Raw genomic sequence first — 25,993 nt, 5'->3', positions numbered from 1 at the left:
ATACAAAGTATCTATGCCCTATGTGGTTCTTTTTATAACAAATTAGACCTGCTCAGATACAATACACCAGTAGCATCGTCACTGTTCAACATACATCAGTTAAGGGCTGCTGGCAAATCAAATACAAATCTGAGTCATTGTGCTTGTGTAGGCTGGAAATCAAGTCAAGAGCGGCAGCAGCTGCCCACTAAAGTCATCGTCTTGACTCTATCAAGCTTTATTCACAGAGAGACCAAATCAGAAATGTAAATTATTCAAAATTATGAGACACATGCCCTCTGCTGGTTCATTTGGGGACTATGTTTACTCTTATTACCAAGCTGCAGCTGTGGTTTCAACACAGAACCACACGAATCAAAACACATTACAACAGAGGATAAAGCTGTTAGAGGCTTTATTCAATGTTTTAAAGATATCCCAAAAATATTTCAGCGTATGGAGCAATATGCTGCAAGTTATAAATACACACACATAATTTTGATTCATTTTATATTTATTAAACAATCTAAATACACTCTTTTTCTACCGGTATAAATTTATGTCATATCAGTAGAGCAGGAGGAAACAGTTTTTACTACCACCTTGTTGGTTTGCTCTCCCCGCTCCCTCCTCCTTGCAGATAGCCATCATACAGTTCTCTAAGGTGGAGGATGAGCTCCTCTGTGTTCTGTCCCGTGAGAGCCGACACAGGGATGACCCGCTCGGTGACATGGCTCTTTAGAGTCTCTAGCTTCTCCCGGGCCTCGGGTAGATCCATCTTGTTGGCTATGATGGCCTGAGGCCGCTCAGACAGACCGGGTTCATACTGGTCCAGTTCATAACGCAAGTGCTGGAGCTGGGTCCAGGGCTCCACAGCCGACAGGTCCAGGACATAGAGGAGGAAACGACAGCGCTCTATGTGACGCAGAAAAGAGATGCCAAGGCCCCGGTTGAGATGGGCTCCTCGAATGATGCCTGGGATGTCAGCAACTACGCAGAGCAATGGTAAAAGTGCAACACATATGTTATCATAAAAAACCTGCAAATTATACAGAGCAAGATCTCATTAAACTTTATGATGTAGTAAAATAAAGAATGATAATAAGTCATTTACCTGCAACTTGCTCATGGTCCCTGTAACTGACAATTCCTACATGTGGGTTGAGTGTTGTAAAAGGGTAGGCAGCCACAGCAGGCCGGGCATTGGAGATGGCTCTCAGCAGTGATGATTTCCCAGCATTAGGAAACCCCACCTGACAGGATAAAAAAATTAGATCATTACAGTTGTGGTACTGAAAAGCAAATGCCAATGTTGTTTTCAAACACAGGCAGTTTCGTCTCACCAGTCCAGCGTGGGCCATGGTGCGGAGCTCTAGGTGAAGGACCCTCTCCTGGCCCGCCATCCCCGGGGTTGCTGTCGTTGGGGCACGGTTCTCATTGGACAGAAAGAATCGATTCCCCTTCCCACCGGCCCCTCCAAACACAGCCAGATACTCCTGGCCATGCTCAGAGAGGTCCACTACTGTCTTTCCTTGTTCCTTCACCACGGTGCCTAATGGTACCTTCAGAAATAGAGAAACATCAAAGGCAAAGTTAGGCAGGAGGTTTAAGATTAAAAATGTGGAAAAGGTGTTTATCCATATAACCCTTTATGATCCAATACATGGACTCACAGTAATATATGAAGGGCTGCCATTCCTGCCGTAACAGTTCTTGTTGCTCCCTGACTGTCCATCCTCTCCCTTGTAAACAGGAAGTACTTGTGCCAATGATTTAACAAACTTGTCAGCTGAAAGCACGTAAATAAGGATTAATGATAGAAGCATGCTCTGCAGTCCTGAATTCTGACAAACAAAACATGATGTCTCAAGACAGGATGGGGAAATACACATGGCACACAGACTAGTGACAGCAGCACACATGCCTTGAACCAGCTGGACACCCTACTTACCCTTGATAATGATGCTTCCTCCATCACCTCCATTCCCTCCATCTGGTCCACCCCACTCTTTTCGCGGCTCACTGTGAAAGCTGCAAGCCCCTCTGCCGCCTGATCCGGCCGTCAGCTTCACACGGCGATGGTCTACAAAGTGACGGGTCTATGGGCCAAACCACACAGCGAGTCATCAACAGCACAACACTAGGATGGATTACCATTTTTAATGATTTAACAAGGCATGTACAACAAGAATTCTACAGTTGGAAGATCAGTAGTAGACTAATTTGACAGTAACATTTTCTCACAATAATATAACAATATAATGTCAGAAATATCATAACCCAGGGATATATTTACAGACCTCCCGATGGAGAACTGTCATAACTTTAGATAAAATCAGCTGGTGCTAAATATGTCAGTAATAATTAGCTCCAGCATTGGGTCCTGACCCCCAGTACGGGAGCACCAAAGCTTCACAGGGGGTTGAAAGCCTTCTCGATTATAAGGGGTGTAAGAAAACTCTTTATAAAAACACACAGTACGCCTACATCTCAACAATTCATTCATTTCTGTTACAAAAGCTAAATGAAATTGTTATTTTTAAAGTCTGGATTATTTTTAAAGATATAATATTATTTAAAAAAAAATCACAGAAAAAAGGGCACTGTGAAGACCTGAACACAAGTTATATTCACAGACCCTTCACTCTCTGTTAAACAGCCTTGTCCTGCATTAGAAAGTATGCGGACAGCACAATGGCCAAGCATCAGATAAAAAAACCCTTGTCAAAAAACTAAGCTTATTAATTATAAAATTTAAAAAATAAAAAATACTATGATACAGAGAACCAAAATAAAAAGTTCCTGAAATATTAGAAAAACTAATCTCTGATCCAATTTTCACAGGAAATACTCGGCTCAAAATTAATCCAAATTGACTGTTGCATTCACTATTAAAGTTAATTGTGCAGTTCATCAGTTGCACTGTACTGTTACTGTGATGCATTGAAAATAATATTTAAAAAATCAGAAGTATGTCACTTATTTAGGGGTCATAATTTTTTTCAATGAGAAAAGGGGTCCCTTTTGGAAAAACGTTAGGGGACCACTGATCTACAGGATATATGTCTCATTTCGTCGTAAATATATTATGTTGATCTGCTCTGTACGACATCTATTGCACATCTGTCCATTCTGGAAGAGGGATCCCTCCTCAGTGGCTCTTTGTGAGGTTCCTACCATTTTTTTCCTGTTAAAGGGGTTTTTGGGGGGGAGTTTTTCCTTATCTGCTGTGAGGGGGCAAAGGACAGAGGGATGTCTTAACGCCCTCTGAGGCAAATTATGATTTGTGTAATTTATAAAATGTATGTCTATGCATCTGTAAAAGTACATTGTTGTTAGGCTAATTGTTTGTGAATTTTCACTGTCTTAAATTATAATTGTGCTTTGGCAACACATGAGAAATGTCATCCCAATAAAGCTTATTAAATTGAATTGAGGCATTGGATAATGTGTGTTTATATAAATATATATTGCTGTGATGTGGGTATTGTGGATTTAAAAACAGAAACTATATTTTCCACTTTTTCTTCCATTCATACAGTATTTATTTTTCTTTGTTCTGAAAGCAAGTAACAAAGTAAAAGTAGAGTACTGTAATTGTATTTTCTCTTGACAAGTGTGTGTACAATTGAAGAAACCTGCATACACATATAAAGTAGTGGACTGACACCTTCCTACACTTGGACCTCTTTGTGTGCTTTTTAATTGTCTCTGTTTATATCCATTGCTCTATCCATCACTTACAAACCCTACGTTGGGAGAGTTGATAGCCTAAATGTAGCTGTGACACATACCAGCTTCTTCTCAGACATCTCTCTCTTCTTTCCTCCTCGGACCTTAGCGCACAGAGAACAGGAGGTGCTGACATCTCTGACACCACCGGTGACTTTCTGTCTCCACGCTGCTGATACCGGAGAACACCTGTGACTGAACAAGCGCAGCTCGTTTCTTCTGACCTCCTGTCCTAACATGTATCCTAAGAGTATGTCCGGAGAAAGCCACCGAGGGCTTTTAACTCTGGACAACGTCGCCAACATTGTGACATTCAACATACAGACGGTATTTACGTTAGCTGTGACTGAAGTTAGGTAGCTAACGACGGTTTCACAAAGTCACCTCGACCGTTTGCCTCCGAACACACCAGTGACAGCGAGCAGAGAGCGATAGTTCCGGGAAGATAACTGACAAAGTTATTACTTTAATTCACGATAGACATCCATTGTTGCATACTTGTATAGTAATGTCCAATAACACATTAACTACCAACGACATGCTGTCGGTGTGCAAGTACTCTGACAACTACGGCATACGTGAAAGGACAAAAAGTTGTTATGCGATTGTTAAATACGAATTCCATCGCTGTTGGTGTTTATGGTCCTCTATCGCCCCCTACTGTGCGGGAGTGTGTATTATATTGAGAGGAGAGGAGAGGAGAGGAGAGGAGAAAGAAGAGCATAATTGCTGTCTTTTTTTTTTACTATCTTATATTTGTGAATACAAGACAAGTACAATTAGATATGTTTACATGTCACTATTTTTTCCTTTTGCTGTAACTAATATGAAAATACAAGAAAATGAGAAAAAAAAGTCACGAGGGGAGAATAGCCACATAAAAATAATACCAAAATATGATATAATAAATACTATATACATATAAAAGACAAGGAATACATATAAAAAAAGACAAAATTCAATAAACTGCACCCACAAGCTGGAGAGCCAGTGGCCCCACAATCTCGATGAAAACCTGACTGACTGACCTTTGCTCAGGTTTAGCCAAGGCCTGGATGATACCATTTTCTGAGACAGAGAGCCAACACTTATATCGATATACAAGATTTCGTATTAAAGCAGGGCAGGTAGGCGCACTAATGTTGTAAATGGGATAAACTGACTACTCGTTACAGAGGCACCAGCACACATACAGAACAAATTAGGGGGGGGGCAGGTTTTAGCCTACATCTGTTGCACAGGACAGAGGCTTGATTTTTAATCTGGAGAGATGGTTGATAGGTTATTGGTCTCAATAAATTGTCTCCGTAATCTAAAAAAAGCCATCAGTAAATCCTTTTAAATACAGTCTCAATAAACATTTTAGTTCATTTAATCATGTCTGTAATGCATTTAGTCTGAATACTTCTCAGGAGCAGAGAAAAAAATCATTAAAAAGTACAGAATTTTGCTTTGTGTCATATTTTGCTGAACATCACATCAGCTACAACCCATCTAAATTTTAATACTAAAACCAGTCTGCACATTGACCACTATAACCATACTAAATATGATAATGATAGCATCTTTATCATGATGTGTGACTTCTGACATGCCCTTAATAAATCCACAAAACACAGACATATAAGAGGTCAGTATCAGTTTATTTTTATATAACAAACAGTAACAAAAGACAGCAGAAAAGATCAGGCAATGCAGTCTTACAATAGATAAGTAGATGACATTCATATTTGGATTATGCACAGCAAAATTCACTCTCTCTCACACTCACTGTCACTCTCTCCCTTTCTTTTACATGGCCCTCCATGCAAACACACACGCACACACACACACACACACACACACACACACACACACACATACAGCGCACCACCTACATCAGTGATGACACACTACATATAGAGCTAGAAAACTGGCCATACAGGTTCAGTTCAAGGTAAAATGAAACACTGATACAAATAGAGTAGAGAAGTGTGTGATTGTCACTGTTGAGTGTTATATAGTTATTTAGCTGTTTGACAGCCAGGTATCTCCCACTGTTGATTAACCATGCAACTGTTGTGTTATTTTACCCCTCTGAGATAAGTTATTATAGTACATACTGCAAAGCTGGACCCCGACAGCCACACTACTAATCCTTATTACTGCTTAAACTGTAGAAACAGCGACTAATGAAATGACCAGAGGTGCTGTCTGACTTATTCTAAATAAATCGGTGAGTAAATAAACAACATAATATATGTCCATTTTGTAATCACACACACACACACACACACACAGATAGATACGTTATCTTCTTCATCTAATACAAAAGATGATGATAAAAGTTTTCACTGAAAAAAGAATACTGAGCTTTACGTTTGTGATGAAAAGACCTCACAAAATTTGACCATACAGAAAATACATTTCTTAAACATGACATGTCAGTTGAAACCTGCAACATAACATTTAGCAACATAAGACAAACCAGCCCTCGTCTTCGCTATCATCGCTGCAACAAACTACAAATAATGATATACAGTGTGAGCTCACCGTGAGATCCAACCTCGACACGACTGACGGAGTGTATTGCACTTATTGAAGTGGAGGTGCAGGACAAGTTGTCCTTCTGTTCCTGTGTTACTTTGGCTTTTTGAGGATCTTTCGTTTAAAAACAGCCTGAATTGCACTACAATACAAAATATCAGACAATACAAACACTGTCACTGAAAATAAAGTGCAGGAAAAGTGGCAATATGTTATTTAAAATCAAATAATGGTTGGCATCAGAGTCGTATGGCTCCTCTTAACTCTGCACAGTAACAAAACACCCGAGCAGAGCAATGCCACTTAAAATAAAGTGTTAGAAATACTACCACGATGTATGATTATCATGGACAATGACACACACTTTAAAATCTGGATCAGTCACCTACCTATTGTGTCTACTACCTCAGTAAGACATACAGTATGCAGAGAGTGAAAACACAGACCACACAGCAACACATCACAGTTTGACTAACACGGACAAAACCACCCGATCGAGTCAGGTTTAAGGACCAGCGCTTTCATAAAACTTAACTCCCCTTATCGTGAGATATAACAGCGCCTCAACTAGGAATCAAAGCAAGAGCTGGACCTAGTCTATTAGATAAATATCAAGGAACATTTCCTTCAAGGCTAATTTGCTTTTTATAGCCTCCGTCTCACAAACCACTGCCCAACTCTGTGCACCAAAAAGAAAAGAAATAAAAAAGAGGCTTGTAAAATAAAATAAACATTAAAGGCAGGGATGGGATAAAGACAAGTGAAAAGCAAAGACGGAAAAGAAAGTGAGGGATACAGGCAATTTGCTGAGGCTCATTTAATGACTCCTTTTAAGCACCCTATTTAATCCATATGGAAGGTTTATATTAACTGCCTTGACTCTACAAGCACCCTGACTTACTTTTCACAGGGTGGCCCGTAGCACGTCGCACCTTCAGCTACCGGCTACAACCCTGTAGTGAGCAAAACAGATGAGGGAAGCATCACGCTGGACTATATTATGTATTCTTAGCTAGAATGATGATTAATGAGAGGATAATAAATCTGATGCAGCCACATCTTCTAATCCACAGCTGAGCCGGCACGTCGCTGTTGAACCGTTCCTTTCTCATTTTCTTCCAGCGGGAAAACAATGTGGTATCTTATTGCTGATAATTTCCGTACTGACCCTGTAACGTAATGTGATTTACACAGAGATTAGATTGTATTTCACACAGTGTGTTGTTTACTTTCTCTTTCCCCTCTTTTACCAAGACAAACGCACAGCACTACGATATCTTTTTAAAGTTACCATATTATTCCTGCCTGCATCCACCTTCCTGATGTGTTACACTTAATCCTGTAAGAGTCGGGTTTGAAAAAGCAGAGCCAAGAATCGATGTTTACGATTATTATTTATCACAACTGAATAGTTTGGGGGCTAGCTGTGTTTTAAAAGAGCAGTGTGTAGGATTTAGTGCCATCTAGCAGTGAGGACTGCACATTGCAACAACCTGAGAGCTCCCGGTCAGGATTCCTTCAGTGTTCATTGTTCAGGAGGTTTTCAACGGGAGCTAAATTACCTGCCAAGGTCTCTTTCTCTCCAAAACAAATGGACCAGGTGATTAAAACCAGGAAAAAAACACCTAATAAAGTAGTTTATCATAAAAAAAAAAAGTCAGTGTTGCTCTGATGCTGTTCAGCTTGTCGCAGACGGGCTACTAGCCCAGCACCTGCTACCGTGTACCCATCGTTCTTCTTTGCTAACTTAAGATCCAGATGTCAAGATGGTTTTTACCAGGAGCTGAATTATCCACAGAGGTCTCTTTCTCTCTAAATCAAACATACCCAGTGATCTAAATCAGTAAAAACCCTAAATAAAGCAGTTTTAATTTAAAAATCAGCGTTTATCCAACACTGTTCGGCTCTTCTTGGAAGGGCTGCTAACTACAGTAGCCAAGTCGAAAACGCATATGTAGAGCCAGTGTTTGATTTGTCTGTTCTGGGCTACTGTAGAAACATGCTGGTGCAACATGGTTTACTCATGTATTAATAAACGGCTCATTCTAAGGTAACGAAAACACATAACAATTGTTATTTTCAGGTGATTATACACTGAAGAAAACATATTTATATTTATATTTTATTTTATATTCATACTTATATTCTGTCAATATATCCCCCTAAATCCTACACACTGGACCTTTAAAATGAAAATATGTTAGTGTCAATGTTGTTTTAGTGCATGTGTGCATGTATGTGTACTCCAGTGCACACTGCACTATGTCAGCATACATTTGAATTGGGTAAATCACAGGTTAGCAGCATCAGACAAAAAATAAGTCTGGTACAGTATGAGGCTCCTGTTGTGGCAAGCAAATGATGTCAGCCATTATTTTCTTATTGTTTTCGTACCTAATAAATAATAATGACTGGGGAATTCCATCCAAAACTAAGCCTTAGGAAAATATATATCCTCCTGAGACCCCGTGTCCTTGTATGCGAACATCATATTTTGGGTTTACTTGACCTTATACCTAACTCTACTTAAAACGTAGACCTTGTGGGAGCTAAGTCTTATACTTCAAGCTACTGAGATGCTTGACCCAGAGTAACCTGGTTGATGCGCCTCGCTAACTTACTGGTTTCTCACCCTAACGTTACCGTTCTTGATGCTCAGTAAAGGAGTCCGGACGCTGGTCTTCCGATGCAGTATAATGAACATTCCGATTTATTGACAACTGATCAAACAAAGAAAACGCCGGCAGTTAGCGCCACAGCGGTCAAAAACCTTTTGCCCTTCCCGGTCAAATACCTGATGACCATAGTGAGGTCACATCCTAAAATACCAGAACTCACCAGGTGACAGCACAGCGCCCTCCAATGCCCACACAGTGAATTACACAGTTAGAAGCAAACCTCCCAATAACATATTTGGCTCCTATAGACCTGTTGTCCTCGCTCATGGACACTTCTTTGTGCCATCTAGTGGAAGTATTAGGACAATACACTAATCCATATGAAAACAAGATGGCAGCCATCTCTGCTGAGTCAGTCCGCAGCCGATCCTGACACAAAAGTTGACAAGGTCAAAAACCTGATCACATATTATGGTTGAGTCTTGTTTATTTAAGATTAATAATGTTTGTAGTTTGATATGGCAACAACTTTGACCAATTTAAGCAACAGTAACAAGCTAAGACACTGTTAATTAGGAAGTACTGGTTTGAAGCCATTAGGACTTTATTATCGTCTCGTTTGACGACATTGGGACTTTATTATCGCCTCGTTTGTGGACACTGGGAATTTATTATCATCTCGTTTGAGTGCATTGGCACGTTATTATCGTCTCATTTAAGAACATTGGGAATTAATTATCGTCTTGCTTGAGGGCTTTGGACTTTATTACCCTCTCGTTTGAGGACATTGGGACTTTAATAATGTCTTGTTTGAGGACACTGGGACTTTATTATCGTCTTGTTTTAGGACTTTGGACTTTATTATCCTCTCGTTTGAGAACATTGGGACTTAACTATCATCTCATTTGTGGATGTCGGGACTTTCTTATCGTTGACAAGGTTTAGTTTTTATACTTATCAGGTCCTACTGATCCCAAATAGCTAGGAGAAATTAAAAATGCATTCCAAACAAAAGTTCAGGTCTCAGGAGGATATACATATTTCCCATGTTAAATGGGTATTAGACAGTTTTGCGAAGGCAGTTTCAAAGACTCCAAGAAATCTGAGAATTGTGATCTAATTTGATGTACCTGTTCATATGCATAGGGCCTCTGCGTCTGCGCTCCAGGACCACCTTGAGAGGAGCGGTAGGAGCCGTACTGTTGGCTTTGACCCTGTTGATACTGAGAATACTGGGAGGATCCACCCTGGCCAGGACCTGCTGCAGAGAGGTTGCATTCAATTAATGTGCTGATTTATGTTTATGCTTGTGTGGATCCACTTAATAGGTTGTATGTGTTGTTCTAACCATATCCCTGTGGCTGTGCGCTGTAGCCTTGCTGAGAGGAGTACTGCTGCTGGCTGAAGGGCTGCTGCTGGCCTGAGCCCTGCTGATACTGGGCCTGCTGCTGACTGTACTGGGAGTTACCTGGAGGTACAGGTACACATGTCAGTTATTATTGTGTTGTACTTTTGGTTGGACACATTCAGACAAACTGAGGTTGTGAAGGTAGAGGAAGATATATGGTTTTACATCATAGAATGATAAACTGTTACCTCCTTCGTAGTAATGCTGTGAGGATTCATCGAAGGACCTGTCGTAGCCTTGCTCACCATATGAAGACTGCTGATACGAGTACTCCCCGTGACCTGAAGAGAACACGTTTCAACACATGCAAACACTCCTCTGCAAAGGCAACATCCCACTTAGATACAAAAGATAAATTATTACTCACAGTCTGAAGCCAAAGCATTTATAATACATGTGCAATGACAAAATTACAAGCACAGACAACATTTCCAAGGCTTCTCGCTTTATTATTATGCACAAAGCGCAAAGAAACGCCCTGGAGGAAGTTTGCGCTCTCCCCTCTCAACACACACTATGGCACTCTCTGAAATCTGAAATTTCGGCACACCAAAGGGGACAGTATGGACACAGACACACTGGGAGGAAACAGAATTGAGACCAATGTCAGCCTTTTGCATTTCTCTTTCAATACTTTTCATCTCCCACAGTAAGGGAAAGAGACGATGACTGGGAGGACGAGCTGAAGCACTGCAGTAAATCTGGCTCAGGCCTGTGGGGTAGTCCTAAAAGGAAATGGCATGACCTATAAAGTGGCTTTGTGTGTTTGAGAGCTGTGTGTATGAAGTTTATGGATGTGCACGATTACCATCAGGGTAATATTGCCGGTTTATGGGCTCGCTGGAGCTCTGAGTGTGTCCATACTGCTCTCCGTAGAACTCGTCTTGTCCCATGTACTGCTGTGCAGATCCTGCAAGACAGGCGACACCACGATGTGTTAAACAGTTGGATGGACCAATTGGCCGCTGAGTTGGAGACTAAAGGGGCTGTGCCAGAACATTTGGGCAATTTAAGCAGCCTAAGGGTATGTGTGTGTGCATAGTTGTGTATTAAGACAAAAATAAAAGATTATAACAGACATTTTGGGCAACTTTTTGTTTTGTTATTATGAATAAAGTGAATTAAATTAGAATTTTCTTTATAACTTACTGTAGAATTTCACTGGTGATGATTCTCTGTTGGTTGAAATAATATTGTGAAGGGAGCTATTCCGGGCCCAACCCAAATTTTGGAAACACTAATTAAAGTGGAGCGATTACAATGAATAATTCTATGACAAATTGCATGAGATGTAATTTTAGAGGAGAAAATGAGAATTACAGAAAGCCAGTTATCAGGGAGAATCTGATCTCTGCTTGGCGGTGGTGTGCAGAAACTCCAGATTCCACTCCTTCCCTTTCCCTTTCAATTTTATCTCGCAAACTCAGAAAAACCAACAGAACAAACCCCCCCCCTGGAAGATGCATCGAAGAGCCGTGCACAGTCTAATCTCCTTTACAGACCACAACTGGCCCAAAAGTTTCCAAAAGATATGAGCTGTAGCATGAAAAAAAATGTCATCTTAACTTCTGCAACTATAGCAAAACAATTTCACAGTAACATATCTGATAATCCAAAATGACCAAGGAGCCGCAGTTGATAGAGGAGCCTTAGCAACAGCCCCCACCACCAATCAGGGAGTGGCTGGTGAGCGAGCAGCTCAACTATGGACACGACAATTCCATAACACAGTTATATCTAGAAATACTTCACCCAGTCATGCAAGGATAATAGTCCACCAGGGTGAATGAGGACATACAATCATGGCCTGTTGCCCTGGAAACAGTATCCCGTCCTTTTTATATATCTGAGTTACTACGTGTCTAGTCTACAACCTTCAAAAGGCATAACAGGACAGGGTGGAGCTATTATTAGGCACATGCTGACACAGCACAAGTTAAGTGATTTACAGAGACAGGAACCTAATGTGACAAGAGTGATACATCTCCAGTCTGCTCCTTAAAGTTGCAGGAAGGAAACTGAGATAGACTCATTTGCAGACCTTCAATATCACATCTTTGAAGGCAAAAACTAATACCATGCGAGTATTAAAACATCAGCAGCAAACTTAGCATTTCCATCAATCTGGTAGCTGTGAGACTGGCATCCAATGCCACATGTAATGGAAACCGGTTGACCAGTTCAGTCCAGACGGTTCCAAACTGTAGTCACACATCAATCTTTGTACTATAGCACACAGACAAACACAAGCAGATCCTTTGAACCCACTGCCAGACCACATTAGCATGCAACCCAATCAGCAGAGTAAATGCTGGCATTGTACGTTTCTGCAAACAATAGATATGCAACGTTTTGTTAAACGTGAAACTTAACATTTCTACAACACTGTGGTTAACGTGGTTATTTTTAGGCACAAAAATCACATGGTTATGGTTAGGAAAAGATCATGTTCTGGCTTAAAATACCCACAAAACTGAGGCTGGAAAGGCTGCATTGCATCACTTAAAAACACCAAGGTTTAATGCCATGATGTGCCACCAAAAGATACCCAGTTTAGGCTCATATTTGATGATGTATCACTAAAAACGCTGCTGGAAACACTGCAATGTCTCACTAATTAACAACCTTTGTGTGTGTGGTGGTCTGCAGTGGTCCGCAGCCTGGCAGCCTTCTGGCCTAAATGTCACGCCATCCATTATCCCCCATCCACTCCCCACCATCCCCGCCTGCCCTTCCATCTCTGGATGACAAGGTTAGCTCATGTACATGTAATCAAAACTACATCTCTTCAGAGACATTGATATGATAAGTATGTAACATACAAGGGTAATGCATCCTTGGTTTGCGGATGTACAATGTCAACATTTTCCTCTGGCAACTGGGCTGAGCATGAAGACAAATAGTCTTTGCCACCTACCTTGCTGTGTGGAGCGGTAGGATCCCATAGGTCTCTGAGACATCATATTGTTTCCTTGACTGCCCTGACCCATCATGCCCATGGCCTGCTGTCCCTGATAGTGTTGGCCCCCAGCCTGGGCTGAGGAGTAGTGTGGAGTGGCAGACTGCTGATGCATCATGGAGACTGGGAGGGAGGTGTGATTATGGGGGGGGAGAGATCTCATACATTAATATACACAGGCACACTCATACCAGAATGAGCATTCAACAGCATACACAGCATTCTCAGAGCTGAGACTGGCAGGAATGTGCATAATTAAACTGACAAATACAGAAGGAGGTCCATTGCAAGCCAAAAAGGGGGTCCATAGCAGTCAGGGGGTCTCTTTTAAAGAGGTGCTTTCAAGTACAAGTGCAAGCCAGTGAAGTCAGTGCAGAAACAGAGATATCCACACAGACATCGAGGGAGAGGAGGGCTGCATCTCAGGGTCAGGAGTCAGAGATTAGGAGAGGTAAAGCTTGGAGCAGGAGGAAGAAGGGAGGAGGCAGGAAACCTCTTTGATGAACTGAATGTGTTTGGTTATTTTGATGGGTGCACCGCAGATATACACGTAAGCAAATGCCTTAAGCAAGATCAAGGGGCCATTAGTCATTAATACATCCAGAGGTATTTCAAAAATCACCCAGCAGTTTTATCATATGATTGCTGCATTATTTTCATCATTCCCCTCCTTAACAGTTTGAAACCTGAAGCAACATTCCTTCTCTTGTGCTGCTCTTAGACGCCTTTCGAAAAAAAAATATTTAAACCTTTGAACCCTGAGCAAATTTGTGCAATTTCTTTATAAAATAAAAAATTAAAAAAACAGGGGAAAAAAAGGCAGTGAGCAATGTGGTAAGGAATGTTCCACAAATTGCGAAAAATTAATAGATTAAAAAAATATTTTAAGAGGGCTAGGGAAAAAATGAAAAAAGCTTGGGAAAAACAATATTTATCATTATTATTATTATTTAAAATTAAGTTACAGAATTATTATAATTTTTAAGCATTTTTTCCAGGTCATTTTCTTGATTGTTTGTTTGTTTTTAACTTTCTTTTCTTTTATCCTTTTTTTTTAAACTAGTTTTCTTGATTTTAATTTTCTCTTTTTACTAATTTCTTGCAAATTTTATGGGTCATTTCTTCTGTTGCTTATTGCCTTCTTCAAATGTTTTTGACAGAAACCAAGCCAATTTGCTCAGGTTTAAAGGGTTAAGTGCCAAATTTTGCATCATTCCTGAATCACAAAATAAAAATAAATCTTGCACCTTAAAGGGTTAGTTGAGATTTTTTGAGGTGGGGTTGTAATAGGTACTTATCCATAGTCAGTTGCCCCCAGTTCGGAAAAGTAGGCAGGAGTGCAAACATGGAAGCTAAGCAATGCTCTGGACATGAGGAGGCAGAAAAACGTATTTTAGTCACCAAGAAAAAAGTCCCACCTCAAAGAGTTAGAACAGTTTACGTGTATGCAATAATGAGAGTATTTTCACCGCTTTACCTTTTCCGTCAGACAGCTCGTTCCAACGAAGAAACCATTAACAGCTTCAGTTTTCCATCTATTCTCTCGTCAAAGCAGCCAGACTCCATTGACAAAAACAATCATTTTGGCTCGCTGACCGTGGGAGCTGCTGGTCTACCGCTGCCTTAATCAGTCAGTTAGTTTGTGTTATTGTGTGACTTTGGTTAACCAAAACTAACCCCTTTAAATTCCAAAGTCACACAATGACATAAACAACCAACCGATCGAGGCAGTAGTAGTCCGGCAGCTTCTGTGTTCAGAGATGTTAAACCACTGTTTTTCTCAGTGGGGTCTGGTTTGAAGAGAGCAATATAATGGCTTCTGTTCACCAATTTAAATCGCTTTCTGATGGTAAGGTAAAATGTGTTTTACTGCCGCCCTTTATCCACAGCAGTCAATTGCTTAGCTTCTATGTTAGACTTCAACCTACTCTACAACCTAAACTGGCGGCATACTGACTGACATCTACTGTATGTAATACACTGATTATGGACAAGTACTTCATACAACCGCACTTCAAAAGATCCGGACGATCTCTTTAGGAGTGTGGTTTATGATAATGAAGCCCTAAGTGTTTTGTCGTGTCCAGATCACAAGCCTGAAGGTGTTCCTTCCCACAAAAAAAGACCAAAAGTCCTGATGAATAGGCTACTCTATACCTGGCTCACCTTGGTTGGACTGCATGTTGAGGTTGCTGCGGGAGGAGGAGGAAGAGGAGGATGAGGATGTGGAGGAAGAAGAGGAAGAAGAGCCATAGCCAGGCCCAGGGCCCTGGATCATGCTGCCCTGGGAGGAGGGCGCAGCGTGGCTGTAGCCGGAGGCTGAGCTACCGTAGCTGCTGGCTGGCAGGCTGAGGGATGCGGAGGGAATAGCCGACTGCACCTGACCAGACTGCTGCTGCAAGGGGGCATGGCTGGGGCCTGACGACACACACGCACAGTCAGAGCAGCCAGCACACGTTTGCATGTGGTGCCATATCATGTTAAACATGGGCCCACATTCAGTTCATCTTTACAGGAAGCTTGCGTGGTTGTACAAGGATTTAGTGATGAGTGTTAGTGATGTGTGTGAAACAGAAAGAAGGAAAAAGTTGCAATATCTGCAAACAAATCTGACTATCAGACCATCAGCTGAGCATAACATCATCAGATACTTGCAGGAAATAAAGACAAGAGACACTGTGACAGACAGGAAGTGGTATTGTTTCTGCAGACAAACATGCAGCAAAGTCGGGATCAGACGAGCACTCAAGACAGGGCACGGACAACAAGATGGAGCTGTACGTGTGCACACCAAGTCTGGGTTTGTGTGGAAAATGATGATCATGGAGGGTAAGGGAATATGTAAAATCTCACCATTGCTCATTTGGCTCTGCATCATTGATGTGGGGGGCAGTCCTGGTGCCATGTTGTCATTGAGGTTGCTTGGAGCGTGTCCCCCACTCTGGCCCATCCCTGCAGGACCCATGGACATGTTGGGAGTGGGGGGCTAGGAAAGAAAAAACAGTTGATCAATTAAAACGGTTATTAAAAGACTTTGTGTCCTAATTGCCATTTGTTATGTCCTCATTCATCTATTTTATCCAACTATTTTCATCCACTTATCCGGGGCCGGGTCGCGGGGGCAGCAGGCCAAGCAAAGTACCCTCTCCCCAACTCCAAGGTGTTCCCACGCCAGATGAGATATGTAATCCCTCCAGCATGTTCTGGGTCTGCCCCAGAGCCTCCTACCAGTGGGACGTGATCGGAACACCTCTAGCAAAAGGCGCCCAGGAGGCATCCCGATCAGATGCCCAAACCAACTGACCACTTTTGACGCAAAGGAACAGCAGCTCTACTCCGAGCTCCCTCCGGATGCCGAAGCTCCTCACCCTATCTCTAAGGCTGAGCCCAGCCACCCTTCCGAGGAAACACATTTCGGCTGCTTGTATCCGCAATCTCATTCTTTTGGTCACTACCCAGAGCTCATGACCATAGGTGAGGGTTGGGATGTAGATGGATCAGTAAATCGAAAGCTTCGCCTTCTGGTTCAGCTCCCTCTTCACCACGATGGTCCGCCGATCCATCTCATGCTCCACTCTACCCTCACTCGTGAACAAGACCCTGAGATACTTGAGCCCCTTTGCCGCCTCATCTATTTTATACCATCTCCTAAATGGCAATGTTTTTTGTATGTTCTCTAGATTCATCAATAGACATGACAAGTGGATGTTTAGTCTACCCAAATACTATGTTGTCAAAATGAAAAGAAGATGAGGGGTGACAGGATCATAATGAAGACGATGTTACTTGTTCCTGGAACCTCATGAGGGACTCACAGCAGGTAGTAGCGACTGCATGTTCTGATTCGAATCAGCTATTGTGGCCAAGTAAACAAGATTTCTGTGCAGGATCTGCTGATACCTGTCAGAAAGAGAAATGAAAAATAGCTTTATCAACTCATGTTTACCGGAATATGACATGGCACCAGGAATTTATTGGAAAATAAATAAAAAACAACTCACTGTGTGCATTCAGCTGTCTTGCCTTTGCTTTGGTAATCCATTATACACTGTATTAAGTGATGATTTTCATCCAGCATCTTTGGGAGACAACAACATCAGTTCATCAGTCACAGTGCATGGAACATTATACACTAAAATATGCCCTATTAAGACATTGCAGAGATGTCCTGGATTCTCAGAACTTCAACCAACCTATGAACATTCTTTCTGGGTCAGTTTTTTTTCGCTAATGGAGCCAAAGGAAGCAGCAGCCTCTCTCAGTCTTTATTTAGGACATGGTTTCAAAGTCCCTGTCTTAAAGATGCATTCTTATCACAAAGAGCCGGATAAACGGTTCAGTTAAGGATAAAAGCAGCAGTCTGAGGAGGGTTGTCCTGTGTTGATCAGTTTCCCTCCATCCATCACCATGCCTTTCTCAGCTTAGGTATGTTTTTGCAACAAAGCTACTGTCCATAATAAGCAATTAAACCTAATGGGACTGTCTGACAATTAACTATAAAACCATTTCAGGTGCTGTGCTTTAATTTTCTGTCAAACAGGTCAGAAAATATGCAGTGCGCTTCCGTAGGTGTCTATTTCACTACAATAAAAACATCCATCATTCAGCAGGACAGAGCAGCGACAGTAACAGCATCACACACACACACGCACACACATACACATACACACACACACACACACATCTCAAGCCTACAAAGCGGTCGCCTCATCACCGTCTTGGCTTTGTTTGCTTCGCACCTTCAGCAGACTCTAACGTTACAATAGCCTACCAGTTGCCATTTCTTGTGATATACACCACGGGCTACTTTCCCTGCACTGGCGGCGGACCGCACACTCCCATCCAGACTAGAATATTTAATCACAAGCGCCGCGATGCATCAACATTGTTACCTTTTGAATGGTTTGCTGTGTCACCTCCCCTTTACTCCTGGGGCGCGCCGATGAAAACGCCACCGACATTTTGTCATATGGGAAATAAAAGCGCTTCTTTTATTCTAATATTTATTATCTTGAGCGTAGCCCTCTATTTGGTTACATAGTTTGTCCATTACCAGGAAATGGGGGGATTGACGCCAACATCGTTATGTCACCAAGGAAGGAGAAGAAGAAAACGCTGGATTTGTGTGGAAGCAATTAAACATAACATTTTGCTGAGCGCTATTTAAGGTGCGCATGTAAATAATGGCACAGATAATAAGTTGTTAAGTGATAGGGGAAAATCCCTCTCCCTCAGTTTTTGGTATAACCCGGACAGTGAGTAGCCTACCACTTTCCCTCACTGTAGACGGGGGATCCTTTGATTCATGAAAGGCAATCAGTCCACATTGTAACGCGCCGCTCGGTGCGCAAAAGCGCCGCCGAGCAATTGAGGAGAGCGGCTGCAAAAGTTGTTTTTAACACCTGCAGAAAAATGTGAATGCCACATCATGATACAACAGAGTCAGGTTCATGTATCTTACAATATCATCATGCACCTGACGAGTGTTTTTTATCCTAGGTTCCTGTAAGTCAAGGACGCCTACCTGCACAGCGCTCATAAAGAATATCTTGGCAGTGCCGGACCTACCACATTCGGCGCCCAAGGCACCCTGACCCCCCCAATGTGTTATCATTATTATTATTATTATTATTATTATTATTATTATTATTATTATTATTATTATTATTATAATGGTTACTAGTATCCATGAAAAAACTGTATCACAGAACATCTGATGATGGGGTGCACATTCAAACACAGGATCCAGGGGGCCGTTTCATCATTTTATAGCAGATAGTTGAGCAGTTCAGTGGTGGTTGTCGGGTGATTTTTTCTATAACAATGAATATCAAAAGGAAATGTTACAGCTCTGCATAATGTTAAACAATATTAATATTGAAAATAATATTAATAAAATATGGTGTTACTCTTTTTTTCTTCTTTTAACAACAGTTTAAACCTAGGAATATTAGAGCAATAACAAAAACAATCTGTTAAATTTAAATAAAACATACAGGATTAACAAATTAAAACATTATAAAAGTGAAAAGTAATGAGTTCATGTGCACTCACATCAGTCCTCATTTTCTTCTACCTGGCATGTTTGGAAGGGAAAAGGAGAGTCACAGGCCTGAAGGCTGGAGTTTCATAATCTTGGGTGGAGTGGTCTAGTCAGGAGTGCAAGTGATGCAGGTGAGGTGGAGATGTGATTTATCCTTAGTATTTTCTTTTAGATTTATTGTATTAATTATTAGACTTTATAAAAATTCAACACAAATGAACAACTTGGCCGACAAACCGTAATAAATAAGAAAATATGGTCTGGATGGATTACTTAACAGGCTTATCGGGAACAAAGGGCATAAAGTGTCAGGGTCCCCATCAGCCTTCACCTGCAAAAATGTCACTCGAAAAAACTTAAAATAGCCACAAGACAACACAAAATGTCTACAAACAGATGTAAAACAGCTGCAAACAGACTCCCAAAGACCATGAAAAGGGGCGAAACAACCCAAAGGGCTGCAAAATGACTACTGAAGCAATTTTGGCACCCAGCTGCCTATGTCACCTATAGGAAGATCCATACAGAAGATTTGTTGTGATGTTGTACATTACTGAATTTATATTTAACAGTGTGTTGAACAAAAATGCCTGTTCCTTATTAAAAGACAAGGGAAGTCAATGTTGCAAGTTAGCTTAGCTTCGCCCAAAGACTAATTTACTTTTGATAAGCACTCTGTATTTCTTTCCTGTTCAGGATCCCCATCAGTTTTTACCGCAATAACAACTGCTGCTCCTGGGGTCCTTAAGCTACAAGGGATCCTTTTTCTACTGGTTAAACAGAGACAGGCTGCTTGTCTGTCTCACTTGCTGTGCTAACAGTAGCTATGACAGTCTATTCCGCTTGTACAATAGATTTTAACCATGAATTAATTCATCCATTTTCCGTAATCCTGTTGGGGGTCGCAGGGGTGCTGGAGCCTATCCCAGCTGACATTTGGCGAGAGAGATTTTAACCAGAACACTTAAAACACTTAGATATAGATAGAAGTGGAAGTCCCAAGTTCAGAATGGAGGACACCTCCTAAGGTGTTCAGAATGACTAAGCCAAGATCCTGTGGGAGTTTAGGATCCAGACTGACAAACTGGTGATGACTAACCCACCAGACATCGTGTTGACCGACAAACAGCAGAAGAAGACAGTGATGAGAGATGTAGCAATCCTGATCGACAGCAAGATCAGGAAGAGGGAACACAAGAAGCTTGAAAAATACCAAGGGCCGAAAGAGGACCAAGAAAATATGTGGGGTGTAAAGGCAACAGTGGTGCCAGTGGTAATCTGAGTTCTGGGGGCTGTGACACACAAACTGGGAGAGTGGCTCAAGCAGATTCCGGGTACAACGTCTGAGGTCTCTGTCCATAAGAGTGAAGTCCTAGGAACAGCTAAGATACTGAACAGAACCCTCAAACTCCCAGGCCTCTGGTAGAGGACCCAAGCCTGAGGAAGACACACCACCACCCCCATGTGTGGATGATAGATGGACAGTCCAACCCAAGGTTCACCTGTTTAAAGCTCACATGTAAATATGATGAAATAATGTGATGTAACACAAGTGCACCAGCAATATCCAGTTTATTTACATATAGTCTCGCTTGTTGCTTCAACATGACAGAACAAAGCAATGATTTAGCCTTTAAATACATTTAGGTTTAGTTCATGGTAATATTTACAACATTTAAATGTACTTCCAAGAGGCAAAGCCAGATACTTAAACACAACCAATACACGTTTGGGAGTGAAAGTTCTCCAAGTAACAAAAAAAAAAAAAAAAAAAAAAACCTTAAACGCTCACTTTCCATTTAATTCAAAGAAAAGAAAAACCTCTTCAGGGAAATATTCTTAGGGGGGGAAACTATCGTCACACACAGTGGACCATTAAGTGAGCCATGCTTCATATTCAAAATGGGGCCAAATGACAAAGAGGGTATAAATAAAAATACCATCCTGGAAATATGAGGGCAAGGAAACTGCCTCAGTGAGAACAACAAAAAAAACCATCCATCTTCATACAGTGACAACATAGCTGCTTTAACCAATCATTAATAATGGGTAACAGTTGCCATCATTGAGGACAGTGTTGCTTTGGCAACTTGGTATCAGCCTCTGACCTTCACAGCTGTCCATTCCTGGCTCTGTGAACAGGTAGATTCTGAGCAGCGCCCCGTCCTCTTCGTCCACTGTATCCCCCTCTGAAGCCTTGGCCCCTCAGGAACCGCCCAGGGACCCCAAAAGTCTCCAGATTGCGCTTCCGCTCCTCTGCCCATGTCAGTCTGAAACTGTTGGTGGACACAAAAACAAGCGTGAGCCTGTAGCACCACACACAGGAGAAACTAGGGTTCGAATTCTGAGAATAAAAAGATGACTAGTGTACCTGAACTTATGATCAGACGAGATGTTGTCAAAGAAAGACTTTGCTTTGTCGTAGTAGCATTTTGGGCCGAAATAATCATCCTCTGAAGTGGAGTCTTCTTTTTCTTTTTCCTCTACCTCGTGATTTCCATCTGCAGACAGAAAAGTGCAGTGCAAACACCAGGATACACTATGGAGGACCAAGCCAGGGGGAGGTTTCTTAAGAGAGACGGATTCAATGATTTTCAGCTCATATGATACAAAATCCTACACTCCAGAATGAAATCACACAGTGAGTAATAGCATTCTGGTTTCTACGTCTCACTTGACAATTCCTGATTTTAAATTGGTTTTAAAAACTGCAAGGACCTGCGCCAACAAATCTTTGCACACATATACAGAAAAGACAGACCATATCATAGATCATGTTACTGCCACTGTGGTGCCAGAGTCTTTCTTGCTACTGTGGAGCAAATACCTATAGTTTAAGGCTTAATCTGCAGCACAGTATTAACTGTGTGTATACTATGACACGTGAGGTGTAAACTGATCATGTGCCTTTGTTGTAGCTGCCCCAATGCTTCAGAATAGCCTTCCCCTCTCGATCAAAACCTCCCCTTCCACTGGGCTTGTGAAAAAAAAAAAAGTAGTGTCTGATGAACTAACCTTTCATCTTGTCTTGCACCTCCTTCTCCAGCTCCTCCTTATTAAACTGCGCATTCGAGGAATCGAAATCAAAGTCTGTGTCAAACTTAAGGACGGCAGATGGAACGTTGGCCACCATCAGCTGGCCTCTGCTGCGGTTCCTGCGCCTCCGAGCTCCTAGGATTGATTTAGAAAACGCACTGAATAATAATAATGAAATTCAGATTTGTACAAACTGGAATGTTTCACAGTTACCTTGTCTTCTCCTGGGCGGCGGCCTGTTTTCGTTATTCTGCTGCCAAGTTTCCTGCTGAGCGCTGGGCGCACCTGGGCCTGACTTCACTGAAATGTAAAAACATTTGCACTCACTTTTTATGTTGCTCACATTTACACAGATGGACATTCCCTGAACCCCTCTGAGCAGAGTCGTAAACATTTCAAGGCTGTTAAAGAGTCCAAGATATTCACTCTCAGGACAATTACCGAACATTATATTTTATTTTGCCTTTCATCACTGCAAGTCTGTTTACTTACTGGTGGCTGCAGTGCCCCTTCTGCTCTGGGAACTGTCTCCTCTGGGCCTCTGGGGCCTCTTCCTCTCCCACAGCTGCTCCCACTCCTGGGGTGCAGTCAGGCCTCCCCTCTGCCTCAATCTATCCACGTGGAGGGTTTGAACAGCCTTCTCCACCATGGGGCCCCTTCTAATGTGCAAGCCTGAAAGTGCAGGCCCTGCATGAAGAACACAACTGATAACTGTAGTATGCAAACAACCCACTTAAAAGTATTCAGCTACACTAAGCGTGTGGGATTATGGTCAGTTTACTAGCAATGAATTTGCATTAATTGACTCACCAAGGCCAAGAGCTGCAGCGTACTGGTGATTAAGTAGAGAACTGGCAGCAAGCTGGTTGTAGGCAGGCATTCTTAGAGGGCTAAATGGTCCAAGAGCTGAGTAGACGCTTGGAGAACCTGCACTGGATGACTGAATAAAAGATGTTAAGACAATTTAACACACATCATCTGGGTCTTTGTGTACTCCGTCCACTTAAGCCGTGCAGTTCTCCTTTACCTGTATTATTGCAGGATCTGCAGGTAGGCCGTGGTGAGATCTTGGAGCTTCACACAGTGTGATGTCCTTGATATCACTTCCCCGGAAAGTGATGTACTCATAGATATCATCTTTGGGTGGTGTTGGCCTGTCAGTGGGTCGTCCCTCAGTTCCAAAACACTTAACTAGTTGAGAGAAAATGTTTGATGAAGCCAACAGAGTGACACTCATGCTTCAATTGTGCTGCTATGTTTCAAAGTCTGCAAAAAAAGCATGTTATTTTGGACATGCTGACAGGCTGTCAAGCACAGGCCCACACCACTCACCTTTAGCCAGCACTACAGTGGAGTTCACTTTATCAATTGTATACAAAATCCCCTCATACCGATTCTGAGCTTTTGAAATTAACCCTATCTTACAGCCAATGTACGGCTTTGCTGAACTCATGGCTAAGGCTGACTCAGGACAATATCTTAGCTTATAAATTGCAGCAGGAACTCAGGTGCCAGCATTCCAGACAGGGAGCGACCGGAAACAATTTATCGGCGTCCACAGGTGACTTATAACCACGCCCACTGATTGAGGCTTATGCTGCGTTCAGGTGCTCCTCGGATGGTCCTATTTCGCGAGTTAGTAAGTCATTCTTCCGACTTTGGTGTGTTCATGAGCTTTAAATCATGATATGGAAACAACATGGACACTACAAAAAAAGACGTGTTGCGCTTTGTTGCTCAGAGTGTGATAACAGTTTAAAGCTTTATATTATAAGGTGATTTTGTCCTAAACTTGTTGCTGCACTAGTACGTCCCCTAAAACAAAGGTGTCCATACTTTTTTTGAATGGGGGCCAGATTAGATAAGGTGAAAATACTTGGGGACCACCTGCTTCTCATATGAAACGGGTTATCAAAAAAATTACAAACAAATGACAGAAGGGTGGCTGAGGTCAGCCTTAGAGATAGGGTAGGGAGCTTGGAGTAGAGCTGCTGCTCTTTTGCGTCGAAAGGGGTCAGTTGAGGTGGTTCAGGCATCTGATCAGGAGGCCTCCAGGGCACCTCCAGCTATAGGTGTTTCGGGCGCCTCCAACTGGTAGGAGGCCCTGGGGCAGACCCAGAACACGCTGGAGGGTTTACATATCTTGTCTGGCCTGGGAATGCGTCAGGATTCCCCAAAATGAGCTGTAAAGCTTTGCTGGGGAGAGGGGTGCTTGGAATACTTTGCTCGGGCCTGCTGCCCCGCGACCTGGCTTTGGATAAGCGGTTGAAAATGGATGGATGGATGGATGGACACAAATGCAACTGTTTCATCTTTCAGCAGTGGAAATGTTCCCTTCCATTATTCCTAAAGGCAGCAGTCCTAACCATTGACGCTGTGGCCATGTGTGCTACCTAGCAGGAAACATCTGTCGTTAGGTGACCATTCTGTTTGCTTGATGACCATCTAATTATTAAAACATATAAGTTCCACCTGCATAGTTCCTACTTGTCTACAAACTTTATGATAGTCCTGCTGTTGTGAGGTAAAGAGGAAAAATGAAGTGATCTTGCTCCATTAATGTTGTGTGGCAGGCCACATATAGGAGCCTATATTTTAAAAGTCAAGCAGAGGGCCATTAAAATCAGTCTAGGGGCTACAATTGGCCTCCAGGCCAGACTTTGGACATGCCTACACTAAAACTAATCTACTAAAATATTGTTTAATCTGACTAATGCTAATAAAATACTTTTCTAAGTAATCTAGCTCACTATATGTGGATAGCAACTAACTGTTATGTCACAAAAAATTACATGCAATATTTAAATCAATAAAAAGTTTGTCACAATCAACCATAAATTTAACCTACTTGGTACTTTGTAACCTACCATGTTTCTCAATAATATATATGATCTCTGTAACGAGGTCTAACTGGTGTGCCAAAATTTTAGCTTCACTTAAGGGGTGTTCACGTGAATATTTTCAGTCGGAAACCCATTTTTCCGATTATTTCGGCACTATATGAATTCAGGCATTAAACGCATCAGGCAATCAGACACCAAATTCAATGTCAGTCACTGTCCTGAACTTCTCAATTATGACTCATGATGTTTGTATTAGCATCATTGACAGTTATGATTATCTGTTACATTTATTTGGAAAGTGTGTGTTTTTTTGTTTTGACAATTATTTACGTTTCAGAAAGTTTTATTTTATTTCATTTATTTTAAGGAGATGCAACAAATGTATTTCTGTGGTGTCAATAAGCGTGAGCGCTCCAAAACTATGTTTTCTGGCAACAGCTGATCTGCACTCTCCAGACTTTGACATCCAGCCTAACATCACTGCTCTCTTTCTGAGAGCGCTGAGGCAGCTGCTGCGGGTCTCCTGGAAAAAAATAGCAACAACGCAGCCATTTTGAGTCGTCTACGGTAAAGTCAAATTGATACTAAATGCTTCGATACTGTGTGTAGATCTGCAAAGACGTGTTGCACAGCACAGAAACTCTCTCAGAGACGCTCCTCGGTGTGATAAAGTCCCACCAGGGGCAGCTCAGCGAGTGGTATCGTTGTTTTCCCGTGGAGCTGTCAGACGGAGCAGACACTCTACACTGCAGCTCGCGACCATTTGTTCCAAGCTTTATTTTCCTCGAGGAGCCAATCACAATCGCCCGGCGAGGTCGCGTCATCGCGGGTGCATCCAATCGGCGCATG

General features: G+C 42.0%; 3 protein-coding genes across 7 annotated transcripts; all 3 read right to left on the bottom strand.

The window, feature by feature from the left end:
- Positions 1-475: 475 nt before the first annotated feature.
- On the bottom strand, positions 476-4,283 carry mtg2 (mitochondrial ribosome-associated GTPase 2). The gene is made up of 6 exons (XM_033628455.2): positions 3,774-4,283; positions 1,931-2,078; positions 1,653-1,768; positions 1,323-1,541; positions 1,094-1,232; positions 476-969 (listed from the first exon to the last, which is right to left on the bottom strand). Exons 1-6 carry the CDS (start codon positions 4,029-4,031, stop codon positions 575-577), a joined length of 1,275 nt encoding a protein of 424 aa, XP_033484346.1. The 5' UTR covers positions 4,032-4,283; the 3' UTR covers positions 476-574.
- Positions 4,284-5,335: 1,052 nt separating this feature from the next.
- Positions 5,336-18,376, bottom strand: LOC117258903 (calcium-responsive transactivator-like). 4 transcript variants are annotated; one of them, XM_033630127.2, is made up of 11 exons: positions 18,115-18,376; positions 17,224-17,300; positions 17,038-17,122; positions 16,076-16,208; positions 15,389-15,640; positions 13,181-13,345; positions 11,072-11,173; positions 10,452-10,544; positions 10,204-10,323; positions 9,986-10,113; positions 5,336-7,406 (listed from the first exon to the last, which is right to left on the bottom strand). In XM_033630127.2, the coding sequence occupies exons 1-11, from the start codon at positions 18,181-18,183 to the stop codon at positions 7,380-7,382; spliced, it is 1,251 nt and encodes a 416-aa protein (XP_033486018.1). In that variant the 5' UTR covers positions 18,184-18,376; the 3' UTR covers positions 5,336-7,379. The 4 variants fall into 4 exon arrangements, with proteins under 4 accessions (XP_033486018.1, XP_033486017.1, XP_033486019.1 ...); XM_033630126.2 differs by having other exon boundaries at positions 9,986-10,116; positions 18,115-18,371; XM_033630128.2 differs by lacking the exon at positions 11,072-11,173 and having other exon boundaries at positions 9,986-10,116; positions 18,115-18,370.
- Positions 18,377-20,824: 2,448 nt separating this feature from the next.
- lsm14b (LSM family member 14B) lies at positions 20,825-23,849 on the bottom strand. Of its 2 annotated transcripts, none has more exons than XM_033629916.2 (8): positions 23,634-23,849; positions 23,329-23,492; positions 23,112-23,241; positions 22,794-22,988; positions 22,515-22,601; positions 22,281-22,436; positions 21,637-21,766; positions 20,825-21,541 (listed from the first exon to the last, which is right to left on the bottom strand). In XM_033629916.2, the coding sequence occupies exons 1-8, from the start codon at positions 23,752-23,754 to the stop codon at positions 21,376-21,378; spliced, it is 1,149 nt and encodes a 382-aa protein (XP_033485807.1). In that variant the 5' UTR covers positions 23,755-23,849; the 3' UTR covers positions 20,825-21,375. The 2 variants fall into 2 exon arrangements, with proteins under 2 accessions (XP_033485807.1, XP_033485808.1); XM_033629917.2 differs by having other exon boundaries at positions 22,794-22,973.
- Positions 23,850-25,993: the final 2,144 nt, after the last annotated feature.

The sequence above is a fragment of the Epinephelus lanceolatus genome, chromosome 8 (genome assembly GCF_041903045.1).
Source record: "Epinephelus lanceolatus isolate andai-2023 chromosome 8, ASM4190304v1, whole genome shotgun sequence".
NCBI lineage: Eukaryota > Metazoa > Chordata > Actinopteri > Perciformes > Serranidae > Epinephelus > Epinephelus lanceolatus.
Note: the sequence above shows the minus strand (reverse complement) of the source record. Positions and strands in the feature narration are given on the sequence as shown.